The 25,145-nt window shown below is 41.7% G+C and overlaps 1 protein-coding gene across 7 annotated transcripts; it reads left to right on the top strand.

The window, feature by feature from the left end:
- Positions 1 to 9: 9 nt before the first annotated feature.
- On the top strand, positions 10 to 20,064 carry nmi (N-myc (and STAT) interactor). 7 transcript variants are annotated; one of them, XM_078404390.1, is made up of 10 exons: positions 11 to 147; positions 1,641 to 1,696; positions 2,476 to 2,571; positions 4,808 to 4,966; positions 7,827 to 7,943; positions 12,232 to 12,406; positions 13,457 to 13,563; positions 14,367 to 14,550; positions 16,051 to 16,160; positions 18,664 to 20,064. In XM_078404390.1, exons 2-10 carry the CDS (start codon positions 1,643 to 1,645, stop codon positions 18,859 to 18,861), a joined length of 1,200 nt encoding a protein of 399 aa, XP_078260516.1. In that variant the 5' UTR covers positions 11 to 147; positions 1,641 to 1,642; the 3' UTR covers positions 18,862 to 20,064. The 7 variants fall into 7 exon arrangements, with proteins under 7 accessions (XP_078260520.1, XP_078260516.1, XP_078260519.1 ...); XM_078404393.1 differs by having other exon boundaries at positions 42 to 99; XM_078404392.1 differs by having other exon boundaries at positions 46 to 164.
- Positions 20,065 to 25,145: the final 5,081 nt, after the last annotated feature.

The following is a 25,145-nucleotide window of genomic DNA, read 5'->3' on the forward strand; positions in this document are numbered from 1 at the left end:
GTGACTTACAGTAAAGGGTAGAGAAAGTGAAAGTGATTTATTTTCAAGTCCTTTGCAAACAGCCGGCCGCTGTGTGGATCAATTGGAGGAGTTGCTGTGGTTGGTATTCTCTCGAATAGTAGCTCAGCTTGAGGACCAACAACAGACGTGAGGGAAACGAACGGGTCGGGACACTTTGAAAACATTAACCGGTGTTGTAGAACGATTCATTGTTTACTGACAATATATACGGATTAACACGAGTCACTGCAATGGTGTACAATGTTTTCATTTTTAAGAGTCTCCGTCTATTAAAACAAGACACGACGAACTCGTTTTCAACAGTGCAACCAACGCCTTTCTATATGTTTTCTGCAATCATGTCGCACCGTTTCCGGGTTATAAGATGATTGGAATGCAATGGTGTTTCGCAGTGTCATTCGGGCATGTCTATATGTATCCGATCAAAATGTATTGTCAAGTAATAACTATAGATTAGGTCGCTCGTCTGGCCAGAAGTTTCTGCAAGCCTAGTAGGCCAGTGAACATTAAACCTTGGAGATCGACACAAAGTGTTGGAGTAACTCAGTGGGTCAGGCAGCAAGCATCTCTGGAGAAAAAGGATAGGTGATGTTTCGGGTCAGTCTGAAGAAAGGTCCTTTTTTTTCTCCAGAGATGCAGCCTGACCCGCTGAGTTACTCCAGTACTTTGTGTCTATCGGAATGAATAAGTTTATTGGCCAAGTATGTACACATTACACATACAAAGAATGTACCTTGGTGCTCCGCTTGCAAGTAACAACACAAACATACAGTAAACAATTAAGAATAAGTTTAAAACATTAAGAATATATCTCCTATATAATATAATACAATATATTATATTATATATTATTAGATTCTAAATATATATTATTATTATATGATATAAGAATATATATACCAGCATCTGCAGTTCCTTTCTAGACATGAAAGCTTGGAGACTTGGGGCATCTCCAACACAGTCTGGGCCTGACTTGGATCTGGCCTGGTCTTCACGGTCCACCTGAGGCCGATCATCGTTGTCTGTTAATAGACAACCATCCAGCCTGATTCCAAACTGACAGATAGTTTGATCCTTTTTAATCCAGGCACAATTTGAAGCAAAACCGCAGACAGGAAATGCATTCGGAATGGATTTGGAAGTGGCGCTAATGATGGCTGCCACGATGTACTGCCTCTTGCTGTTTTGTATGTATTTGTTTGTATTGTCTGTGGAAATGTTCTTAATTTTTAACTGTATGTTTGTGTAAGAAAATAACTGCAGATGCTGGTACAAATCGAAGGTATTTATTCACAAAATGCTGGAGTAACTCAGCAGGTCAGGCAGCATCTCAGGAGAGAAGGAATGGGTGACGTTTCGGGTCGAGACCCTTCTTCAGACTGTTTGTTTGTATGTTTGTGTTGTCATTTGTGAGCGGCGCACCAAGGCACATTCCTTGTATATGCACATACTTGGCCAATAAACTTATTCATTCATTCATTCATTATTGCCTGACCCATTCTAGTAATACATTTCATCTCGGATGAACAATTATATCACATTACCAATTGGGTTTTTTTAAATTTGGAACTCAGTTATTATTTGTGTGTGTTAATGTTGGTATTTTTCTTTGAATCAAGGTATGGATCAGGATATTGGACCCCAGCCGCTATCTGATGAAAATTGCTTAAGTTTTGTGAGTATGATACTCAAAAAAGTATTACATTAAAGTTATTTGCATGAAATGTTAAACCAAAGCACCAAAACTTTGCAGGGCTTGGATAGATCAGGTTCACCATGCGTGAGCATAAAATAGAGAGTTCAGGACATGGGTTACAACTGCATAGATGCGGATGTCACACGTGCAGATAATTGTACTAACAGATTTGTGACAATGCAGTTGGTTTATTTTCTGGTTACCTACAGTTCTGTAATTGTATGTACAATCTGCTGGAGGAACTCAGAAGGTTAAGCGGCATTTGTAGAAGGAAAGGATTTCCCATCTCCACACTCACTCCTGATGCAAGGCCTTGGCCGTACGCACACGCACACCTACCTACACCTTTCTCCAGCAGCAAGTTTTTGTCTCCACTTCCATGGGTCGGGCAGTACAAGGTAGCTATCTTCAGTTTACTTTTATCTGCTTTGCCTCAATTGTGCCTGGACAAAAGATGATTTATTTTGAGATGTTAATTGTGTTACTCAGTCTGTGCCTGGTCGATAGGCTGCATAAATGTTTTAGGTCTAACAGAGTCATACAGCATGGCAATGGGCCCTTCGGCCCAACTTTCCCATCCCAACCAAGACGGCCCATCTACATTACTTCCACCTGCCCGCGTTTGGCCCATATCATTCTAAACCTTTCCGATCCATGTACCTGTCCAAAATGTCTTTTAAATGTTGTGACAGTACCTGCCTCAACTACATTCTCTGGCAGCAGGTCTCTCACCATTATTTCCTTTGTTGTCCTTTCAGGAAATCACTGCGATTGAAGATGGTAGTGAGAACAACGACACTTGCCTTGATTCAAAAGCAATTTGCCAAGCGAGAGAAGAGTTAGAAAAATGGCAGGTACAGCATATCCTCTAGCAGTTCCTTTAACTTAATCCTGCAGATAGATATGTCTTGTGTAGGAAGGAACTGCAGATGCTGGTTTACATTGAAGATAGACACACCATGCTGGAGTAACTCAGCGGGACAGGCAGCATCTCTGGATAGAAGGACTGCGACATTTTGGGTCAAGACCCTTCTTCAGACAGAGGGGGAGCAGCGAGGGAGGATGTTGCAGAACTCTCGTCAAAGAGAGGAGGAGAACCTCTTCGAAATAGGCATGCCTTGAGCAGATTTTGCAGTGGAACAGATGAAATGTGTAGGAAGGAACTGCAGATGCTGGTTTTGTGGATTTGGATTGATCAGCATACAGTCACAAGAAAATGCTTTCAAAGCCATTGGCCATAACTAAGGGTTGGAAGGTCACTTTAGAATCTTGTATGTTTGAAATGTTAGAATCACGTATATGTCCTGTAGAGTAAATGACATTTCATAAATGATTAATGAACCTTTCCAAAGATTCAACTGCAAACCATATTAGTGAGGAGGGATCCCCAAAAAGGTATTATTTAGCATAGTATTTACAGTAATGGCACTGTTGAGACAAACACTAAACCAAATTAGACTGATGTCTGGCTGGTTTATTGAGCTTCCTCTTGACTTATTAGGATTAATCTAGAGCTCTCAATTATCCATCTTAGAAAGTTATTATCTTCCATCTTCTATGCTTTCTTATTTCTTCTCTGCCAAGTTATGCTCATTTGTGACCGCAGTTTTGCATTGCTCACGGCTGGCCTTTAGCTGAAACGTGGTATCTTTCACTCTCCATATGGTTCAATGTGGCAGACATTTATCAGATAAAATGTGTTCCACGGAATTTGCTTTTCATTGGCAAACATGCTTTAGCAGCTGCTGATTGCGTACTACTGATTATCAGAAGACTCCCATGTATACTATGAAATCTATCCTGGTGACAGAATTTCATGTCGGTGATAAACAAGGCATTTTTGTGTCCTTTACTATCAGCATTTTGCAATCAATAAATATTTTTATTTCTATAATATATTTAATATTATCTCCCCTGACCCCATCTCCCCCCCCCCCCCCCCCCACCCCATCTTCCTGGTAGGGTAGAAGATATGCTCCTGTGCTATAATATTTTCTCTCTGTGATCCCTTTGTTGCTCTCTACCCTGATTTTCATGTGTTTCCTTGGATGGATCACAGCCTATCTGTTCCCCTCATGATTTTATGCACCTCTGTAAGATCATTCCTCAGTCTCCTCTGATCCATGGAATAAAGTCCTAGCTTAGCCAATCTCTCCCTGCAGCTTTTCCAGGAAGCATTCTAGCTCACAATCGCAAAAATATTTTATAGCCAAGTATGTTTTACAACATACGAGGAACATAATTTGTCATACAGTCATCACAATAAAAAGCAACAGAACACACAAAATACATTTTAACATGAACATCCACCACAGTGACTCCTCCACATTCCTCACTATGGTGGAAGGCAAAAAAAAAATTCAATCTCTCCCTTTGTCCTCCAGCGGTCGGGGGCCTCTAACCTTCCGTTGACGGGACGATCTTGACTCCCGTAGCCGGTGGTGGGCCTTTCTCGTCGGGGCGATGAAGCTCCTGCATCGGGGGAGTTGAATCTCGGCTCCACCCCGCCGGCGATCCACCCTGAGTCGGGGCGAGATGAACGTCGTGTAGCTTGGAGCTCCCGACGAGTCTCAACCCGAGACTGCGAGCTCCTTGATGTTAAAGCCCACAGGCTGCGTTGGAGCGTCGATCCCAGGCAAGGGATTGTCTGCACAGATGTTAAGTCCACGGCCCCGTGGGGGCTCAAAGTCAGTCCCAGGCAAGGCCGCCAGATCTGTGATGTTAGGCCGCAGAGCGACCGGAGATGCGATCCGGAAAGCAATCGCATCTCCGGCAAGGCAAGAGATTGAAAAAAGGTTTCCCCCAACCCTCTCCCCCACCCCACACATAAAACAAACCAAAGAACATTTACATACACTTTTAAAACTTACCAAAAATAAATAGAGTTCGAAAGGTACAGACCGACTGTAGGCAAGGCAGTCATCGTGCGGCGCCCCCTTGTGGTCCTTGAAATGCAACCTGAAGGATTAAAAACATGTGTAGATGTTTCCAGATAAAATCCTTTTGCATTTGCCTGGAGAGAGGATTTTCAATCATTATTTCGCAGGTGGATGCATGTTCTCTTATGCAATGTTTGGCCTTTTTGATTAGATGGAAACATTGAAACTAGAAAAAGAAAAGTCTGACCTAATTTGTAAAAAGTTGGATGCAGAAGAGAAGAAAAAGCAAGCTGCTAATCATTTTTCCAAGCTGAATAGTGAACAGGACAATTACAAAGATGAATTGCTGAAGGGAGCGCAGTCCTGTCGGGTAAGAAGTGATATTTGAATATATTGTTTCTTTCCACACAGCCATTCAATGTGATCATGGCTGAACATTCTCAATCAGTACCCCGTTCCTGCCTTCTCCCCATACCCCCTGACTCCGCTATCCTTAAGAGCTCTATCCAGCTCTCTTTTGGTTACATACCACAGGATTTAAAAAAAACTCATGTCATTATGCCAAGCAGATGAAGATTGCTGTGTTTAGAGCATCTTGGTGTATGGTTCTTAAAACAGCGTCTCAGGCCAAATCCTCTTGTTTCATCATTAATTTCCTTCCATTATAAGGGAAGAAGTGGGGAATCTTGATAATAGCACAGAGTTTAATTCTATCGTGACTCCTTATATAATGAAGCAGATATTTGCTGCCAATACAAAGACCTGAGATGTAAATTGAGAGAATTGTTGCATAGATCAATGAAGCTAGAGATTGAAAAGATCTCACAGAAAAAGTTTTTTAGCTGGCAAACCACATTGCCCCTTTGAGGCAGAGACTCCTGCAGATCCCTTCGATGTTGAGGAGGTCAGTACCCGTGATGGATTGGGCGGTGTTCACCACTTTTTTGCAATCTTGCCCCCATTCCTGGGCATTCAAGAAAACCTTATGGTGATTAACATTCCCCAGCTGATGAATTGGCACAGTTACATGTTTTTAAAAACAATCAATAGCAACGCAGTGTAGGAAAGGCAGGATTTCACTGAGCACCACTATGAATGTATTGGTTGCTGATCAGGCTGGCTGAGTACTGAAGGACATAGCTACCTGATAAATTTGATTGAATGTGTTCTCAGCAATCCACACCTGTCTATGATTGCACTGGTAGCAATGGTCACTACACATTTTTTATGGAACCAAAGTCATGTTTTAACACCAAGGACATATGTATCATGTCACATGATACTACTATCATACTGAATGAGATCGATTCAATAGAGATTTGGTAGCTTCACCCATATGAAACTGTGGGCTAACCGCAGCATAAAAATCATATTCTATTGACTCAAGGCTCAGCTGAACCATTACTCTATCTTTACGGTAAATCCTTAAAGTGTGGGGACCAGCCTTGGTTCAACGGTTGTTTTTTCGATGGGCATACCAAGAGCAGCACTGGGTGTATCAGAAAACAAGGTGTCAACCTGGTGAAGCTGCTGCACAGAATTATGCATACAGCGAAAAGAGAGACAAAGTGCTGGAGAAACTCAGCATAACAGGCAGCACCTCTGAAGAACATGTCATTTTGGGTCAGCTGGATCGAGTAACTTAAACCAAATACAAGGCAATGTGAAACTTGTGTACAAAACCGGCATAGTTGGAACACAATTAAATGACAAGTTCATTATTTTCTCTTTAGTCATCTATCCAAAATACTTGCAACAACATGCAGGGTTGGTCCCATTTGCTTTCAATTCGCCCATGCCCTCTAGGCTGTTAATGTCCTGTATCTGTCCACATGTCATGGTTGTATCCACTTCTGTGGCTTCCTCTGGGGCTCACTCAAGGAGTGGACTGCCTTCTGAATGGGGGATTTGCCTCTTGGGTCGCTCTGGTGCAATTTATTTCCTTTGAGGAAGCATTCTGAATCTATTCCCAATTAGAGTCATACAGTGTGGAAACAGGCCCTTCAGCCCAACTTGCCCACACCGACCAACATGTCCCATCTACACTAATCCCATCTGCCTGCGTTCGGCTCATATCCCTCTAAACCTGCCCTCCAGAGGGCAGGCACGGTGGCGTAGCAGTAGAGTTGCTGCCTTGTAGTGCTGGAGACCCGGGTTTGATCCCGACTGCGGGTGATGTCTGAAAGGAGTTTGTACGTTCTCCCTGTAACTTGTGTGGGGTTTCTTCGAGATCTTTGGTTTCCTCCCACACTCCAAAGACATACTGGTATGTAGGTCAATTGGCTTGGTATAAATGTATATTGTCCCTAGTGTGTGTGTGTATAGGATAGTGTTATGTGCGGGGATCGCTGGTCACAGGGTGGGCAGAAGGGCCTGTTTCTGCGCTGTATCACTAAACTAAACTAAACCTGTCCTATCCATGTACCTGTCTAAATGTTTCTTAAACATTGTGATAAAACTTGCCCCACCTACCTCCTCTGGCAGCTTGTCCCTGCACCTACCGCCCTCTGTGTGGAAAAAGTTACTCTTCAGGTTCCAATTAAATCTTTCACCTTAAATCTAAGTCCTTTGGTTCTCAATTCCCCTACTATGGGCAAGAAACTCGGTATGTCTACCTGATCTATTCATATAAACGTAGAAAATAGGTTTAGGAGTAGGCCATTCGGCCCTTTAAACCAGCACCGCCATTCAATATGATCATGGCTAATCATCCAAAATCAGTACCCTGTTCCTGCTTTCTCGCCATATCCTCTCATGATTTTGTATACCTCTATAAGAATCACCCGTAATATTAGTTTCATATATAATTTGAGCCTAATATTAGGCAAGTTAAAATATAGAGCATTGTTTGGTAGCCAGGTTGTCAAACATGGGAACAAGTCAGAATGACACCAGACATGCTTATATCAGAAAGGTCTTGTTAATGTAATGGAAACCGAACACCCCTCAGAAGAATCCACCCTGGGCCAAGCAGACCATATTCTGAAAAGAGTGTGAAAGGTGAATTTGAGCTGCTTGTTGGTAGATCTCTCCCAAGAGTTTTTTCTTTTTTGTCTTCCTTAATGATAATGACCTCAATTGTGTGATGATCACATTTGTAAAAGATCAATTTTAAATGAGGCTGAGGTTGTTTTCTAATTGCAGGTGTTCTATAAATCAATATATTGAATTATTTGAAAATAGATTTACTTGAAAAGCATGCGTTATTACTTGTACTTTTCTTTTAACAGGAGATGCTCCAAGAAAAACATCAAAAATATATCAAACTAAAAGATCAACTAGTTGAACTTGAAAATGATCTCCAAAGAAAACAAGCTGTCTGTGACACTCTTTGCACCAAGTTCAGGGTAAATTGGCATTTCTATCAATGAGCAAAGGAAACTCATATCATTACTCTTCCAGAAATTCTGTTTGTTAAGATGGTTGTAGCACAGTAGTTGTCAATCTAAAACCAATGTGGCCTGGGAATTGTAGAACTAAAGAAAGACCTTGATCTATATAGTATATTTTAACATCCCTCTTCATAGCTAATAAAGTGCTTTTGAAATGTAGCCATTGTTGCAATATATGAAACAACTACCAGTTTGGTCTTCACAAGTAGTAATGTAATGACCATAGATTTCTATCTGGGTGTAAAATATAAATCCTGATCACCACCAATCCAAGTAAATCCCAAGCTTTGGGAATTATATACTTTTTTATTTCAAACCCGATGTCAACACCCATCCATGGCAAGGTTCGGTATGGAAGGCTGATCCAACAGGTTAGAACCCTGGGCTCCAAGGTTAGTTATCCAAATAGCTTGCTTGGTAATGGGTGACAGAGGGTGATGGTAGAGTGTTGCTTTTGTGATTGGAACCTGTGATCAGTGGGATAGAAATTGGTGCCAGGATCTTACTGTTTGCCACACACATTAAGAATTTGGATATGAATATATGATATACACTGATTAGCCAAAACATTATGACCTGATGAGCCAAAACATTATGACCACCTGCCTGATATACTGTTGGTCTCCTCTGTGTGCAGCCCCATACGCAGCAGGGTGTGATGCACTGTGTATTGTGACACATTTCTCCCGTGACCACCATTAAAATTTTCTGTGACTTGTGTCACAATAGACCTTCACTCGGTTCGGACCAGACGGGATAGCCTTTGTTGTCCTCGTGCATTGATGAACCTGGGGCGCCCAACACCCTGTCGCCAGTTTGTGGTTTGTCCCTCCTCGGTCAATAGGTACTGTCGATAGGTACTTGCCACTGCTGACCGGGAGCACCCCACAAGCCTTGCCGTTTAAGAGTTACTCTGACCCAGTTGTCTGGCCTTAACAATTTGGCCCTTGCCAAAGTCGCTCAGGTTTAGTTTTTTTAGTTTAGAGATACAGCGCGGAAGCAGGCCCTTTCGCCCCACCGGGTCCGCGCCGACCAGCGATCCCTGCACATTAACACTACCCTACACCCACTAGGGACAATTTTTGCATTTACCAAACCAATTAACCTACAAACCTGTACGTCTTTGGAGTGTGGGAGGAAACTGAAGATCACGGAGAAAACCCACGCAGGTCACGGGGAGAACGTACAAACTCCGTACAGACAGCACCCATAGTTGGGATCGAACCCGGGTCTCAGGCGCTGCATTCGCTGTAAGGCAGCAACTCTACCGCTGCGCCACCATGCCGCCCTTTACTCCTGCTCATTACTCCTGCAGCCAACACATCAACTTCAAGAACTGACTGTTCACTTGCTGCCTAATATTCCCAACCCCTTGACAGGTGCCATTGTAACAAGATAATCAATGTTATTCACTTCACCCGTCAGTGGTTATAATGTTTTGGCTGATTAGTAAGTTTGGAGATGGCATGGAAACTGATGTTGTTGCTAGTAGGGAGGATAGTCTTAGGTTACAGAGTCATATTGATCAGCTGCATTGACCAGGGTCGAGCAATGGCAGATACATTTAATTGTGGTTAGTGTATGGTAATGTATTTTTGGGAGGTCCAAATGGGAATGTTGAAGAACAAAGAGACCTTAACATCCAATTCCATGGATCCACAAAGAATACAACACAGTTAAGGTGGTGAAGAAGGTATAAGGGATATTTGCCTTCATTGACTGGCATAGAGTATAAGAGCAAGGAGGTCATGATGCAACTTTGTAAAACTTTGGTTAGACTACAGCTAGAGTATTGTGTACAGTTCTGATTGCTATAGTTCTATCGAAATAAGTGATTTCATTGAAGAGGGTGCAGAGATATAGCATTGAATACTTCAATAGAATATCCTGTTATGAGGAGAGAACTACAGGCTGTGTTTGCTTTCTCTGGAGCGGAAGAGGCTGACAGTGGACCTAATAGAGTTTTGCAACATTATGAGGGGCCAAGAAATTATTTTTCACCTGGAAGACATTTGAAAGCTGGAACTCACGACCTGAGAAGGTTGCGGAAGCAGATACACTCACAACATTTAAAAAAGTATCTGGATAAACATTTGAATCCAAGTAGGATCAGTGTGGAGATGGGTACTTAATGCTCAACATGGACATGATGGACCGAGGAGTCTGTTTCTGTATAACTTTACAACATATACTTAGAGAGGAAAGAAAAGCTAGCTTGTTTTCTCTCTTTCCTGTTGCTGACAAAGGTCTTGGATCTGAAACAATAGCTCGGCTTCTCTTTCCACAGTTGCTGCCTGGCCTGCTGTTCTCAACATTTTCTGTCTTGATTTTACATATATTCAGACTCTGGTTAGGTAGCCAGCCTCTACTGTGAAGGCATATGGTTAGAAATAAAGTAGATGATAGACATAAAATAAAAGATCTCTTTAGTTTTGAGATTTAGACATGCATCATGGAAACATGCCCTTTGGCCCACTGAGTCCACACCAAGCAACATATTCACACAAGATGCGAAAACGGGACAACATAGAACTAGTGTGAATGTGTGATCGTTGCTTGGTGTGGACTCAATGGGCTAAATGGCATGTTCCCATGCTGCATCTCTAAATCTCTAAACTAAACCTGACCCTGAGACCATTTTTTATGGTGCCCTATGAGACACGACAAATGGTTCTTATCAGGTTTTAAGTGACCATATAATGTGTTTTTTTTTTAGCAATGATGGACATCAGGAATAATTTCTCAGCTATTCTGTGAAATAGGGCAGTTAAATATTTTACCTGAGAGAGAAAATGGGGCACGGGTTTAGGTGAAAGACAACAGGACAGCACCAACCCTCCCCACCCAGTCCTGTGCGATACCAATTTTTTTTCTATTACGGAGAGGTGTTTGAACCCACAATGCTCTAACAGGAAGTACCGGCTGTCAATAGCACTTATGGTTAAATTACCACCACAAGGTTTGCTGGAGGGCAAAGCAGTAGCACAGCGGTAGAGTTGGTGCCTTACAGCGCCAGAGTCACAGGTTTGAACCTGACTACAGGTGCTGTCTATACAGAGTTTGTATGTTCTCCCCTTGACCTCTGCGGGTTTTCTCCGAGTGCTCTAGCTTCCTCCCACACTCCAAAGATGTACAGACTTGTTGGTTAATTGGCTTGGTAATTGTAAAAATTGTCCCTAGTGTGTAGGATAATGTTAGTGGGTGGGGATCGCTGGTCGGCAAAGACTCAGTTGGCTGAAGGGCCTGTTTCTGCACTGTATCACTAAACTAAACAAAAAGGTTCTTATTATTCTAATCGGGTGTCTTTCACTACAACTAGTAAACCAAGACAACCATACTAATCAAGAATCTATCTATCTCTGCCTTAAAAATGGCCAATGCCATCAAACGTTCATCAAATTGCCGTCAAAGGTCTCCTTTGTTCCAAGGAAAATATCATCACCATAACCATAACTTTAATTTGTCAGTGTTGTCCTTGTATTTTGCTCAAGAATCAGTCAGCTGGGTGTTTCGGAGGATATACTCTCAGCCAAATGCTCAGATTATGCTGGAATGACACCAGGAATGCAGTGGACCTATCATTCCTGCTTGACCTGTTTTTCTGCGAATCAAAACAAAACTGTTGCCAGCTGATTTATGATGATGGCGCTCACTAGAGCACAAGTGTTAAGGCTGTCATTAAGAAATGCAAGACTACCAATGTGTAGGAAGGAACTGCAGATGCTGGTTTACACCAAAGACAGACACAAAATGCTGGAGTAACTCAGCGGGTAGGCAGGACCCATTCCTTCTCTCCAGAGATGCTGTGTGTCCTGCTGAGTTACTCCAGCTTTTTGTGTCTATCTTTGGTACAAGACTACCAATGCCTGTTTTAGCCAGTAAAATTTGTAACCAATGTCTAGATGTTTAAATGTTTTCTTCATTGAGATTAAGTTTCAATCCATGTATATATTTACAACTGTGAATGAGAGAATTTTCATGTATTATTAGATGCAAAAGAAACTGGTGTTAGAAATTGAGTCATTGAGCCCATTGGATACAGGCCCTTCGGCCCAATTTGCCCTTGCTGACCAAGATGCCTCATCTACATTAGTCTCACCTGCCCGCGTTTGGTTCATATCCCTCTAAACATTTCCTATCCATGTAAATGTCCAAATGTCTTTTACTTTTTATTATTAAAAGCTGGAGATTTTTTTCACCAGTTAGGATTTTCACTTTTCAAGTTGGTCTTTTCTGCACACAGATTAAGTTAAAGTTACCAGAGAAGAATATTAAGTTTATCAAGTCTGAACAAAGTGTGCCAGTTGATCAAGAGGGGGATGAGTTTCTGAATATAAAATGCATCTATACCATCCTTCCGAAAATGTCAGTGGTTCTTCAGAATGGACAGGCCTTAATTACTTTTGAAGAAGAACAAGGTAAACCTGGAAACCTACAATTCTACACTCACAATTTTTTGCAAAATGAACTATTTTTACGAGAATCAGGTGGCCATTAAAATGTGGTAACCATTTTATTGTGAGGAGAAATGTTTTTTTTTTAAATGGGTCTCTGCATTTCCTCCACAAACCTGCTGTTCTGTATTTCTTGACGTACGCACCCATCCTCCCTCCCCTCGAAGATTTAAGACATCTGGTTATCTTACATTGTATTAAGTGGTACCAAAAAGACTAGGTTAGACCTTTCAGTACCACTGAATACAATGTAATGGAACCGGAAAGCACTGCAGAGGGTGGTGAAAACTGCCCAACGCATCACCGGTTCCTCACTCTCCTCCATTGAGTCTATCCAGAGTAGGCGATGTCTGCGAAGGGCGCGCTGCATCGTCAAGGACAGCTCTCACCCCAACCACAGATTGTTTACCCTCCTCCCATCTGGGAGGCGCTACAGGTCTCTCCGTTCCCGGACCTGCAGGTTCAGGAACAGCTTCTTTCCTGTGGTCGTTACCTTACTTAACTCTGCGCTTCGGTGATTGCTGCCATCCCCCCACCCCCCTCGGGCACTCCTCCCATCAGTGACTGATCTCGCTCACCGGAATTTCCACTACCGCTACTGAATTACTGTATATATTATATGTTTTACTATTCCATCGCATGCACTCTGGTTAAGATGCTAACTGCATTTCGTTGTCTGTGTACTTGTACACTGCACAATGACAATAAAGTTTGTATTGTAAAATTATTGTATTGTAAAACATTCTAGTTTTAATGTAATTGTTCTGTACTCTTAATTCCATGCACAAGTTCCAGTTTTTAATTTCAAGGATATGTAAATTATAGGCACAGAAGTAGTCTGTACCAAAATGGGACCAGAATAATGAGTGGAAAAATCATTCAGTAGTGTATTGATCTTTGAATAATGCTTTTCTTCTCTGCTTAGTTCTGATCTCTTGACTGTTACTTGACTGTTACTGCTCAAGAGATATATTTAAATTTAATTCCCATTCTCGTGCTTTGTTTTTTTTAAAGTCGCTTCCAGGATTCTAAAAATTACCAAACATCAGATAGAACTTCAATCTGAGAAAATACAAGTGAAAGCTCAATCCATCCCATTGGATACAATGCAACAATTTGAGGTAAATGCAATGAATCTTACATAGAATATTGAGAATGGTATTAGAGTCAAATACAGCACGGAAATGGGTCCTTTGTCCCAAATTTTCCATGCCGATCAAGATGCCCCATCTAACCTAGTCTCATTTGCACGCATTTGATCCATATCCCCCTAAAGCTTTCGTTTCTATGTACCTGTCCAAGTGTCTTTTCAATGTTGTTATTGTACCTGCCTCAACTACCTCCTCTGGCAGCTCATTTCATATACCCATCACAATATTGTAATGTTAAACTCTGATCAATAAAAGCTTTTGTGTGACATTTTACATACATTAATTCTGTCCCTCTTGTTCCTCTGATCCTCTGAGATCGGCTTTCTCTTTTAAAAGTTTATTTGAACTTTCCCTTTTGGTTATTGTTGACTATCTGCCTGTTGCCAGTACTATGCCTCGGGTTACGTTTGATTGTTGGTCTGGGCTGCATTCACAAAAGCAATTCCTACCTGTGAATTCAGCACCCCTGCATCCCAATGAACCAGGGAGTTGGATCAGCTTGGTCTACAGGCCAGGTTTTGAAAATAAGAACCTAGGGTTCTGGAGTACTTTTATAAATCACATTTCCATATAACTTGTGCTGGAATATCTCTCTTTGTAATTGTGCATCTCTCTCTTCTCTTCTCTTCTCCCTGCCCCTCCCCCATTGCAAATTTCTTACTCGACTATGACAAGCAAAATCATTGATGTATTATTGTTCAGTGTTAAGGTCAACTACTTTAACCCTCCTTACCTTACAATCTAATGCAGAATGTTTATACGGATTCTTTTAGATCCATCTTAACATCTCAATGAAGGAGATCAAGGTTTCTGAGATTCCAAATCATCATCCAGAACAGATGAGGGATAAGTTGGAAATAAGCTTTTCAAAGCCTAGTCTAGGAGGAGGGGAAGTGGAGAACATTGAATACTCTGCCTCTTCTGGAACTGCCATCATCAAATTTGTGGAGAAAAGAGGTAAATGAAACATTTCCATTTTCACCAGTCTGTGGAAATGCATTCCCTTTATTGAAATGTATATGAGGAGAGGTGAATGTGGATATGGACATATTTCAAGTATATATATATTTTTGCTGTTACTATTACTTTTATAACTGAAAATTTGGTGTTGCTATAAATCCAACCTTTTAAAATCATAGATGAAAACTGAATTATCTGACTAACTATTTCTCAGAAATCACATTGAAACATAGTAATATCCAGACACCTTATGAATTGGTTCCTAAGAAGGTATGAGGACACAAATATGGATACAAAGTTGTGTAAATGACACAAGGAGGCTACATGGGATACAGATAGGTTGAATGAATGGGCAGAAGTTTTGCAAATGGAGATAATGGGAGAGAATGTCAAACTGTACACACTAACAAGATAAATTAAGAAAAAATATTGAACAAATAGAAAATTGCAGAATGATTTGACTGACTCATAAATGATTAGTATGTAAGTTAATAGCGTTTAGAAAATCTAACAGAATAATATTAGAGTTGTAGAAAGTCATAGTCTTTCTGTGTGGAAACAGGCCCTTCGGGCCAACTTGCCAACGTGTCTCATCTACACTAGTCCCACCTGCCTGCGTTTGGCCCATAATCCCTCTAAATCTGTCCTATCCATGTATATCCAGAATAATATTGTTGGTTGTAAATGAACGATATAAAAATAGGAATATTATACTTCAGTTATGGTGAAACATTCTTGCATATCAATCCTGTGAAATCCCTTCAAAATGTTGTTTATTTCCATACATTCACCTACCATAAGCTCCAGAGAGTGTAGCTCCTAAATACATTTCCATGTCAACTAAATGTAACTGCATGCTAACTTTTTCTGTTTCATCAGAACTGGACATGTTGCCATTTGTATGACGAACTTGCTCAGAGATGCAATGTAGTCAATTGATTGGAATTGAAGACTGAGTGGATTAGATTTGTTGAACCATTTTGGATCAAGGGTCTTGAATCAGAAAGCTAACCGTTTCTCTATCCACAGATGTAGCCTTATTTAGTTTAGTTTAGATATACAGAGTGGAAGCAGGCCCCTCGGCCCACCAAATCCACGCCGACCAGTGATCCCCGCCAGCTAACATTATCCTACACACACTACGGAAAATTTAGAATTATACCAAGCCAATTAGCTTACAAACCTTGGATTGTGGAAAACTGGAGCTCCAGGAGAAAACCCATGCAGGTCACGGGGAGAATGTACAAACTCCATACAGACAAGCACCCCTTAATCAGGATCAAACCCGGGTCTCTGGCGCTGTAAGGCAGCAACTCTACCATGCCGCCCATTATCTGCTGACTGTTTCCAGCAATTTCTGTATTTCCTGCTGAGAAAGAAACAGAGTTCATGTTTTTGAGTGTGTATTTGAACTGGAAGCATGGTTGTGGGAACTCTAATACAACATACACTAGTAGACGATAAAAGATTTCTCATACCATGAACTTTACTTTGCAGTTGCTCAGCGTATTGCAGAACAGAAGGAATACCCCCTAGTAATAAATGGGACAAGAACTTGTTGGCTGACAGTTGAACCTAAAATGGAGAGCAACTTGGAGAAGTTTCAGGTGAGAATAATGCATGTTGTCATTTGTATGACATGCTCACTCAAAAGTTGCAGTGTAATCGATGGTTAATTGGAATTCATTGGACCTGATTTGCTGAATCAGGACATATCACAATGTGCCTCTTTTGTTAGGTGTTTTCCTGCACTTTCAGCTTGATATTTTAAGGAACATAACTTGTTGGAAGCAGAGACCAATAAGAATGTGGCGAGGACATTTTTGAGGCTTAGTGAATGACAAGACCAAGAATCTAACTCCTCAATAAGATTGAAGATGTCGAGTGAATTGGAAACAAGCTGTATATAGAATGAAATATAGAGATAAAATATGACAGATAGGGAAGAAATCAAAGAGAAATTGTTTTAACCAAACATTTAAAAATCTGCAAACTAAGTATCTGAATGTAATTATCTATATGCCAGAAAATGATTAGCACTTAATGTACTCTTAGTTAACATTCTTAACCTTGTGATGAAATTAATGGGCTATTAATATCTAAATCCAGTCAATTATGTGGAATGGGGTGAGTGGGCAGGAGTGCAGATTAAGAGTCTTCCTCTATCTCACTAAAGGAAATGTGCAAATAATGTAAATTGTACAACTATTTTTAGAGATGTACATACACATCATTCCTGAACTGATTGAGCAATGATTGGAATAGTTGTTAACATGTTGTTAACTTCAGTCTGAAGGGTCTCGACCCGAAACGTCACCCATTCCTTCTCTCCTGAGATGCTGCCTGACCTGCTGAGTTACTGCAGCATTTTGTGAATAAATACCTTCGATTTGTACCAGCATCTGCAGTTATTTTCTTACACCACTGTTAACTTGCCAATAAGTTGTACCCCGAGCCTTCTGCTTAACTTTTAGTTTTAGCAGAAACTCTGGTTACAACTGAATCTTTGTTTTTCATTCATATATGTTAACTCAAAGTTCATTCTAAAACTGCATTAGATTTTTTTAAAGAGAGATTAATTTTGGTTTATATTTGAACCTCTATCCCATGACCATCCACACCATCAGACCACCCAAACCTTTATCCTATATAAATTATATCTAAAGCCGAATTGGCTTTATGATGAAGGAACGCTTCTTCACAAAGAAAAGATACTGCATGTTGGCAAGTGGAGACTAACATAATGAATAGTCAGTACAAAATTACTTTAATGAAAGAACAATATAGACTCATTCACAATGAAAATGATACATTGCATTCACTTCCTCTCATGCGTATCACATTTATTGGATTTCAATTGGCATGGATTAATTCTTACAACTGATTGGTTAATATTCAAAATCATTAACTTTTCAGTTCCATTCATCCCTTTAAATGTAATCTTAAAATGAAATTGAACTCGTAACCATGGTGCCCAAGAAAATACTGTTTTCTAAAGTTAATTTGGTTGAAATGCGTCGTTTAAAAATAAATAAATTACGGTTTCCTTACCTAATTTGTCCTGTATGTGTCTTCAAATCTATTGCAATGCGATTGCCATGTAAATGTTCACTGAAATAACCTAGAAATCCTTTAGATCAAGTGTGATAGGGCCTAATAAAGTCATAGAGTGTGGAAACAGGCCTTTCTGCCCAACTTGACCACACTGGACAACATGTCCCAGCTACACTAGTCCCACCTGCCCGCATTTGGTCCATATCCCTCCAGACCTGTCCTATCCATGTACCTGTCTAACTGTTTCTTAAATGTTGGGATAGTCCCTGCCTCAACTACCTCCTCTGGCAGCTTGTGGAAAAAAATAACCCTCAGATTACATTTACCTTATTTTTTAACTTGCAGGGAAACTTACCTGAAAAGGTAAAAATGCAGAATTGATTTACAATCTGTATTTCATTGACATGACCTTAACTATTATCCTAGTATAAGAAAATAACTGCAGATGCTGGTACAAATCGAAGGTATTTATTCACAAAATGCTGGAGTAACTCAGCAGGTCAGGCAGCATCTCAGGAGAGAAGGAATGGGCGACGTTTCGGGTCGAGACCCTTCTTCAGACTGATGTCGGGGGCGGGACAAAGGAAGGATATAGGTGGAGACAGGAAGATAGAGGGAGATCTGGGAAGGGGGAGGGGAAGAGAGGGACAGAGGAACTATCTAAAGTTGGAGAAGTTAATGTTCATACCACTGGCCTGCAAGCTGCCCAGGCGAAATATGAGGTGCTGTTCCTCCAATTTCCGGTGGGCCTCACTATGGCACTGGAGGAGGCCCATGACAGAAAGGTCAGACTGGGAATGGGAGGGGGAGTCGAAGTGCTCAGCCACCGGGAGATCAGATTGGTTAACACGGACCGAGCGCAGGCGTTGAGCGAAGCGATCGCCGAGCCTGCGTTTGGTTTCGCCGATGTAAATAAGTTGACATCTGGAGCAGCGGATGCAATAGATGAGGTTGGAGGAGGTGCAGGTGAACCTCTGTCTCACCTGGAAAGTGTTATCCTGCACACTCTGTGCAACAACTCTTGGTCTTTTACTTTTTTTTTGTAACTTCTTTCAGATATTTAATGGTGTTTCCAAAAGATCTGTGCTGCTATCAGACATTAAGAGCACAATGGAAGAAGAAGAAATGCAGGACAAGCTGAAGATCCATTTTCAGAAACCAAGCAAGCAGGGTGGTGAAGTGGAGGATATAAAATATGTCGCAAAAGACAAACATCTCTTGGTGTACTTTGAAGAGGACTCTGCTAAAAAATAATATCCCGGCTTTAAGCACATATAATGTTTCTTTCATTGCAGATTATTTTTGCTATTATGTAGTAAGGCATTTTCTTTAGATCCCACTAATTGGCTTTATAAGAGTTCTCTTTCTGATTTATTTTTCCTGAGACGTAAACATGTATTTTATCTATAATTGCCATAACACGTTTATCTTGTTAAATATAAATGCATGATTGTGTTGTATTTCAATACATAACAGACACTCTAGAATGTGATATCATCTGTTACACTTGGTGGATAATATAATTTAATACTCATGTTCTTTAACATTAACCAAGCTAGTCAATTTACAAAAGAAAATGATTTTTTAAAAAATTGTTTCTTAAACAATGGAATAACCTTGAAGGCATCTACCTTAGTTGGACTTACCTTTGCATATTTAGATATTTTAGACTTTTGTATGGTAATTTACAGAAATTATGAGCAGATATGAGAAAACCAATCTTTCACACTCAACGAATAGGGCATTCGACTAATTTCTATCTTGAGTCATTCAGATAGTGAATTATAAAATTATGAGCGCATGATCTGACCATTAAGTCATTGTGTCTGTTTTCCTTTGGCCTACTATGTCTCTGGCAACCATAAAGTCATAAGGAATAGGAGTAGAATTAGGCCATTTGGACCATCAAGTCTACTCCGCCATTCAATCATGGTTGATCTCTCTTTCCCTCCAAACCCAATTCTCCTGCCTTTTCCCCTTAACCTGACACCTGTACTAATCAAGAATCTATCTCTGCCTTAAAAATATTCACTGACTTGGCCTCCACAGCATTCTGTGGCAAAAAATTCCACAGATTCACCACCCTCTGACTAAAGAAATTTCTCCTCCTCCCCTTCCTAAAAGAACGCCCTTTAATCCTGAACAGTGAATAAGGTACCTTTCCATGCTAGTCTCATCTACCGTCCTTCGTCAAAAGACTTAAAAAATAACGTAGTTCTTCGCAAAAAGATTAGCCTTAAAAATTATTAATTTAAATAATAAACAATTATTTTTCAAATAATCAGCCTATCTTTTGTTTATATATCTTGGAAAATCCTTCAAGAGTCAGCCATGATCACAATGAATGGTGGTGCTGGCTCGAAGGGCCAAATGGCCTCCTCCTGAATCTATTTTCTATGTAAAAGTCAAAGATGATCACTCAGGTTTAGTGGGTTCTGATGTGACTAATAAAGCCAGTGGCTGCCTAATGAATATATAGTTTGTAAGGTGCTGTGCTCCTTTCTTGTGCAGATCTGAAGTGTAGACAAGGTTCTCAATACTATCCCAAACAGTCCTTTGCTATTTTCTGGCTGTCATGGTGCAGGGATTCCCAGGAATCAGTTGGGATTATGCATTCCTTCAACGAATCTTTGAACACAGGCTTGAATCTTTTTTTTCTTCTTCAGAATGACTGTGTAAAACCATCTTCAAATCTGGCAAATAGTTGCACCAAAAGTGACTGTGCTCAGAATCAAAAGCACCTGAATCTTGGTGGTCAAGATGCAGCAAGCAAGCAATAATTGTGTATGAGCTCCAAAATATTTGTCAACTTATTTCACTGAAACATGTGCGAGGATAGGCATTACAGGATCTGGCGTCAGTCTCGACCCGAAACCCATTTAGAACAGAGATGAGGAACAACTTTTTCACTCAGAGAGTTGTGAAGCTGTGGAACTCTCTGCCTCAGAAGGCAGTGGAGGCCAATTCCCTGGATGCTTTTAAGAGAGAGTTAGTTAGATAGAGCTCTTAATGATAGCAGAGTCAAGGGATATGGGGAGAAGGCAGGAACGGGGTAATGATTGTGGATGATCAGCCATGATCACGGTGAATGGCGGTGCAGGCTCGAAGGGCCAAATGGCCTACTCCTGCACCTATTGTCTATTGAAACGTCACCCATTCAATAGACAATAGACAATAGACAATAGGTGCAGGAGTAGGCCATTCAGCCCTTCGAGCCAGCACCGCCATTCAATGCGATCATGGCTGATCACTCTCAATCAGTACCCCGTTCCTGCCTTCTCCCCATACCCCCCCACTCCGCTATCCTTAAGAGCTCTATCCAGCTCTCTCTTGAAAGCATCCAACGAACTGGCCTCCACTGCCTTCTGAGGCAGAGAATTCCACACCTTCACCACCCTCTGACTGAAAAAGTTCTTCCTCATCTCGATTCTAAATGGCCTACCCCTTATTCTTAAACTGTGGCCCCTTGTTCTGGACTCCCCCAACATTGGGAACATGTTATCTGCCTCTAATGTGTCCAATCCCCTAATTATCTTATATGTTTCAATAAGATCCCCCCTCATCCTTCTAAATTCCAGTGTATACAAGCCCAATCGCTCCAGCCTTTCAACATACGACAGTCCCGCCATTCCGGGAATTAACCAAGTGAACCTACGCTGCACGCCCTCCATAGCAAGAATATCCTTCCTCAAATTTGGAGACCAAAACTGCACACAGTACTCCAGGTGCGGTTTCACCAGGGCCCGGTACAACTGTAGAAGGACCTCTTTACTCCTATACTCAACTCCTCTTGTTACGAAGGCCAACATTCCATTGGCTTTCTTCACTGCCTGCTGTACCTGCATGCTTCCTTTCATTGACTGATGCACTAGGACACCCAGATCTCGTTGAACTCCCCCTCCTCCTAACTTGACACCATTCAGATAATAATCTGCCTTTCTATTCTTACTTCCAAAGTGAATAACCTCACACTTATCTACATTAAACTGCATCTGCCATGTATCCGCCCACTCACACAACCTGTCCAAGTCACCCTGCAGCCTTATTGCATCTTCCTCACAATTCACACTACCCCCCAACTTAGTATCATCTGCAAATTTGCTAATGGTACTTTTAATCCCTTCGTCTAAGTCATTAATGTATATCGTAAATAGCTGGGGTCCCAGCACCGAACCTTGCGGTACCCCACTGGTCACTGCCTGCCATTCCGAAAGGGACCCATTTATCCCCACTCTTTGTTTTCTGTCTGTCAACCAATTTTCTATCCATGTCAGTACCCTACCCCCAATACCATGTGCCCTAATTTTGCCCACTAATCTCCTATGTGGGACCTTGTCGAAGGCTTTCTGAAAGTCGAGGTACACCACATCCACTGACTCTCCCTTGTCAATTTTCCTAGTTACATCCTCAAAAAATTCCAGTAGATTTGTCAAGCATGATTTCCCCTTCGTAAATCCATGCTGACTCGGAATGATCCCGTTACTGCTATCCAAATGCTCAGCAATTTCGTCTTTTATAATTGACTCCAGCATCTTCCCCACCACTGATGTCAGACTAACTGGTCTATAATTACCCGTTTTCTCTCTCCCTCCTTTCTTAAAAAGTGGGATAACGTTTGCTATCCTCCAATCCACAGGAACTGATCCTGAATCTATAGAACATTGAAAAATGATCTCCAATGCTTCCACTATTTCTAGAGCCACCTCCTTAAGTACCCTGGGATGCAGACCATCAGGCCCTGGGGATTTATCAGCCTTCAGTCCCATCAGTCTACCCAAAACCATTTCCTGCCTAATGTCGATTTCCTTCAGTTCCTCCATCACCCTAGGTTCTCCGGCCCCTAGAACATTTGGGAGATTGTGTGTATCTTCCTCAGATCTGCATCAAGAGATGCTGCCTGTCCTGCTGAGTTACTCCAGCATTTTGTGTCATATCTCAGGAGCCGCCTCTTGATGCAGAAATTCACCCCAATCTTCAATGTGCTCGTATTTGGGCAATTAAGGAAAAGGTTGCTTTCAGATCAAGACTTCAGGTATGGATGATCTGCCAGGCAGCAGTGATCTCTGTCTCTCTACATGTTCCTGAGACATGGATTAGCGGATCTTGAAAGGTATTTGATCCTGAAGGCAAGTGGTAAATGGAATGCATTCTAGAGAAGGTCCACATTCCACACAGACCACCCAAGAAAAAGATCCAATTCAGACCCCTGGACTGTGGAACAGCACAGTCTGTGCCACAGTGTCACTCAGGGGTAAACATCCTATCAGCTTCCCTCTCAGAATTGTATATCTTCATTAAGATCACCTCTCTTTGTCTAAACTCCAATGATCAGAAGTCTACCTTGTCACCCATTTTCATACACCAATCCCTTCATTCCACAAATCCACATAAGCAGGTGGATCTTAAATTCACCTGTTTTAGTACCTCTACTGATTTGTTATTGTCATGTGTACTGAGATAAAGTGATAAGCTTTTGTTTGTGGTGTTATCTAGACAAATGCTATAGATCGACACAAAAATGCTGGAGTAACTCAATGGGACACGCAGTATCTCTGCATAGAAGGAATGTGTGATGTTTTGGGTTGAGACCCTTCTTCAGACTTGAGAGTCAAGGGAGAGGGAGACATAGAATGGTAAGGTGTGAAAATGAGAGATTGAAGGGGAGAAAGCTCAAGGAAAATGTAGAATGGATTGTTGTTAGCTGAGGGGAAGGTGACAATGAGGCATACACCTTACCCTTCCATATCTCTATGCCTCCCACTCATTTTTTTCTCTGCCTTACCACAGTCAATCTGAAGAAATGTCCCCACTCAAAACATCACCTGTCCATTCCCTCACATGCTATCTGACCCACTGTGTATCCTCCAGAACCCAGTGTTTTAGCCAACAATTTGCTCAAATTGTACTACATTTGTGTTGTTTTTCCTCGGGTCCTCTCCAGAATCTAGGGAATTTTTGTAGATTAGAGGGAACAACTCCACTCAATCTGCAGCCAGTTTTTTAAGACCCCCTGATGGAGCCACAAATCCTGGGGAATGAACATTGGAAGGCCCTGCTCACTGCTTTAAAGAGCAGTTAAGCCAGGACCTTGAATGACATTTGGGTGGCGCAGGCTGTAGGAGCCGCTGCCTCACGCCAGAGACCTGGATTCGATGCTGACCACGGTGCTATCTCTGTGGAGTTTGCAGGTAGTCCTTGTGACTGCATGGGTGCTCCAATTTCCTCCCACATCCCAAAGAATCGTGGGTTGGTAGGTTAGTTGACTGTTACAAAATGGCCCTTAGAGTGTGTAGGGAGTGGATGCGAAAGTACGATAACGTAGAACTAGTGTGATTGGATCATCAATGGGTGGCGTGGGCTTAGTGGTTCGAAAGACCTGTTACAACGGAAGCCACAGAGAACAAAGAGTTACCCAGCGCGGGGGGGGGGGGGGGGGGGGGGGGGGGCGCCAAGAAGGAAGAGGGACGTGATGGGCAGAGGGACAGGGTGCGCTGAGAACAAAGAGGGACCTGGCGGACGGAACAACTCTGAGTACTGCCTAAGTGAAGTCTGCTGCAATGATTTTTCCAGCTTGTATGCAAAAAAACTAAGAATTTCACTGTACCTAGGTACATAGGTGCAGGAGAAGGCCATTTTGCCCTTCGAGCCAGCACCGCCATTCATTGTGATCAGGGAGGCTGATCATCCACAATCAGTAACCCGTGCCTGCCTTCTCCCCATATCCCTTGATTCCACTAGCCCCTGGAACTCTAACTCTCTTTTAAATCCATCCAGTGAATTGGCCCTCCACTGCCTTCTGTGGCAGAGAATTCCACAAATTCACAGCTCTCGAGTTTTTTCTCTCAGGTCTCCCCTTTATCCTTAGTCCCCTGGTTCTGGACTCCCCCAAAACATTGGGAACATTTTTTTCCTGCATCTAGCTTGTCCAATCCTTTTATAGAAACAGAAAAATAGGTGCAGGAGTAGGCCATTCGGCCCTTCGAGCCAGCACCGCCATTCAATATGATCATAGCCGATCATCTAAAATCAGTACCCCGTTCCTGCTTTCCCCCCCCATATCCCTTGATTCCTTTAGCCCAAACCTAATTCTCTGAAAACATCCAGTGAATTGGCCCTCCACTGCCTTCTGTGGCAGAGAATTCCACAAATTCACAAACAAAAAAATTCTCAGGCCTCCCCTTTATCCTTAGGCCCTGGACTCCCCCAACATTGGGAACATTTTTTTTTCCTGCATCTAGCTTGTCCAATCCTTTTATAATGTGACAATAAAGTACGATTGGATCGTTGAATGACGAAAATAAACCGGTATCACTGCAAGCAGGCCAAGAAAGCGATGGTTTTCGTGGTTGTCATGGAGACAATGGCCTCCTTCCAACTTCTTCAATGCCATTCGGAGCACAATTGCATTCCGGCTTCAAATGTGCTGGGTGTGTATATATATATATATATATATATATGTGTGTGTGTGTGCATATTTAAAAAATAATAATGTAGTTCCTGTAATGCGTTTGCGCTTACAATTCGGGTGTGCATCCTGT

The sequence above is a fragment of the Rhinoraja longicauda genome, chromosome 8 (genome assembly GCF_053455715.1).
Source record: "Rhinoraja longicauda isolate Sanriku21f chromosome 8, sRhiLon1.1, whole genome shotgun sequence".
NCBI lineage: Eukaryota > Metazoa > Chordata > Chondrichthyes > Rajiformes > Arhynchobatidae > Rhinoraja > Rhinoraja longicauda.

Excerpts from the sequence above, each read along its gene's own strand:
- nmi (XM_078404390.1), top strand. The coding sequence starts at position 1,643 with ATGGATCAGGATATTGGACCCCAGCCGCTATCTGATGAAAATTGCTTA. Across the intron at positions 1,697-2,475 it reads ATGAAAATTGCTTAAGTTTT|GAAATCACTGCGATTGAAGA; the intron begins GTGAGTATGATA and ends TTGTCCTTTCAG. Across the intron at positions 7,944-12,231 it reads CTCTTTGCACCAAGTTCAGG|ATTAAGTTAAAGTTACCAGA; the intron begins GTAAATTGGCAT and ends TTCTGCACACAG.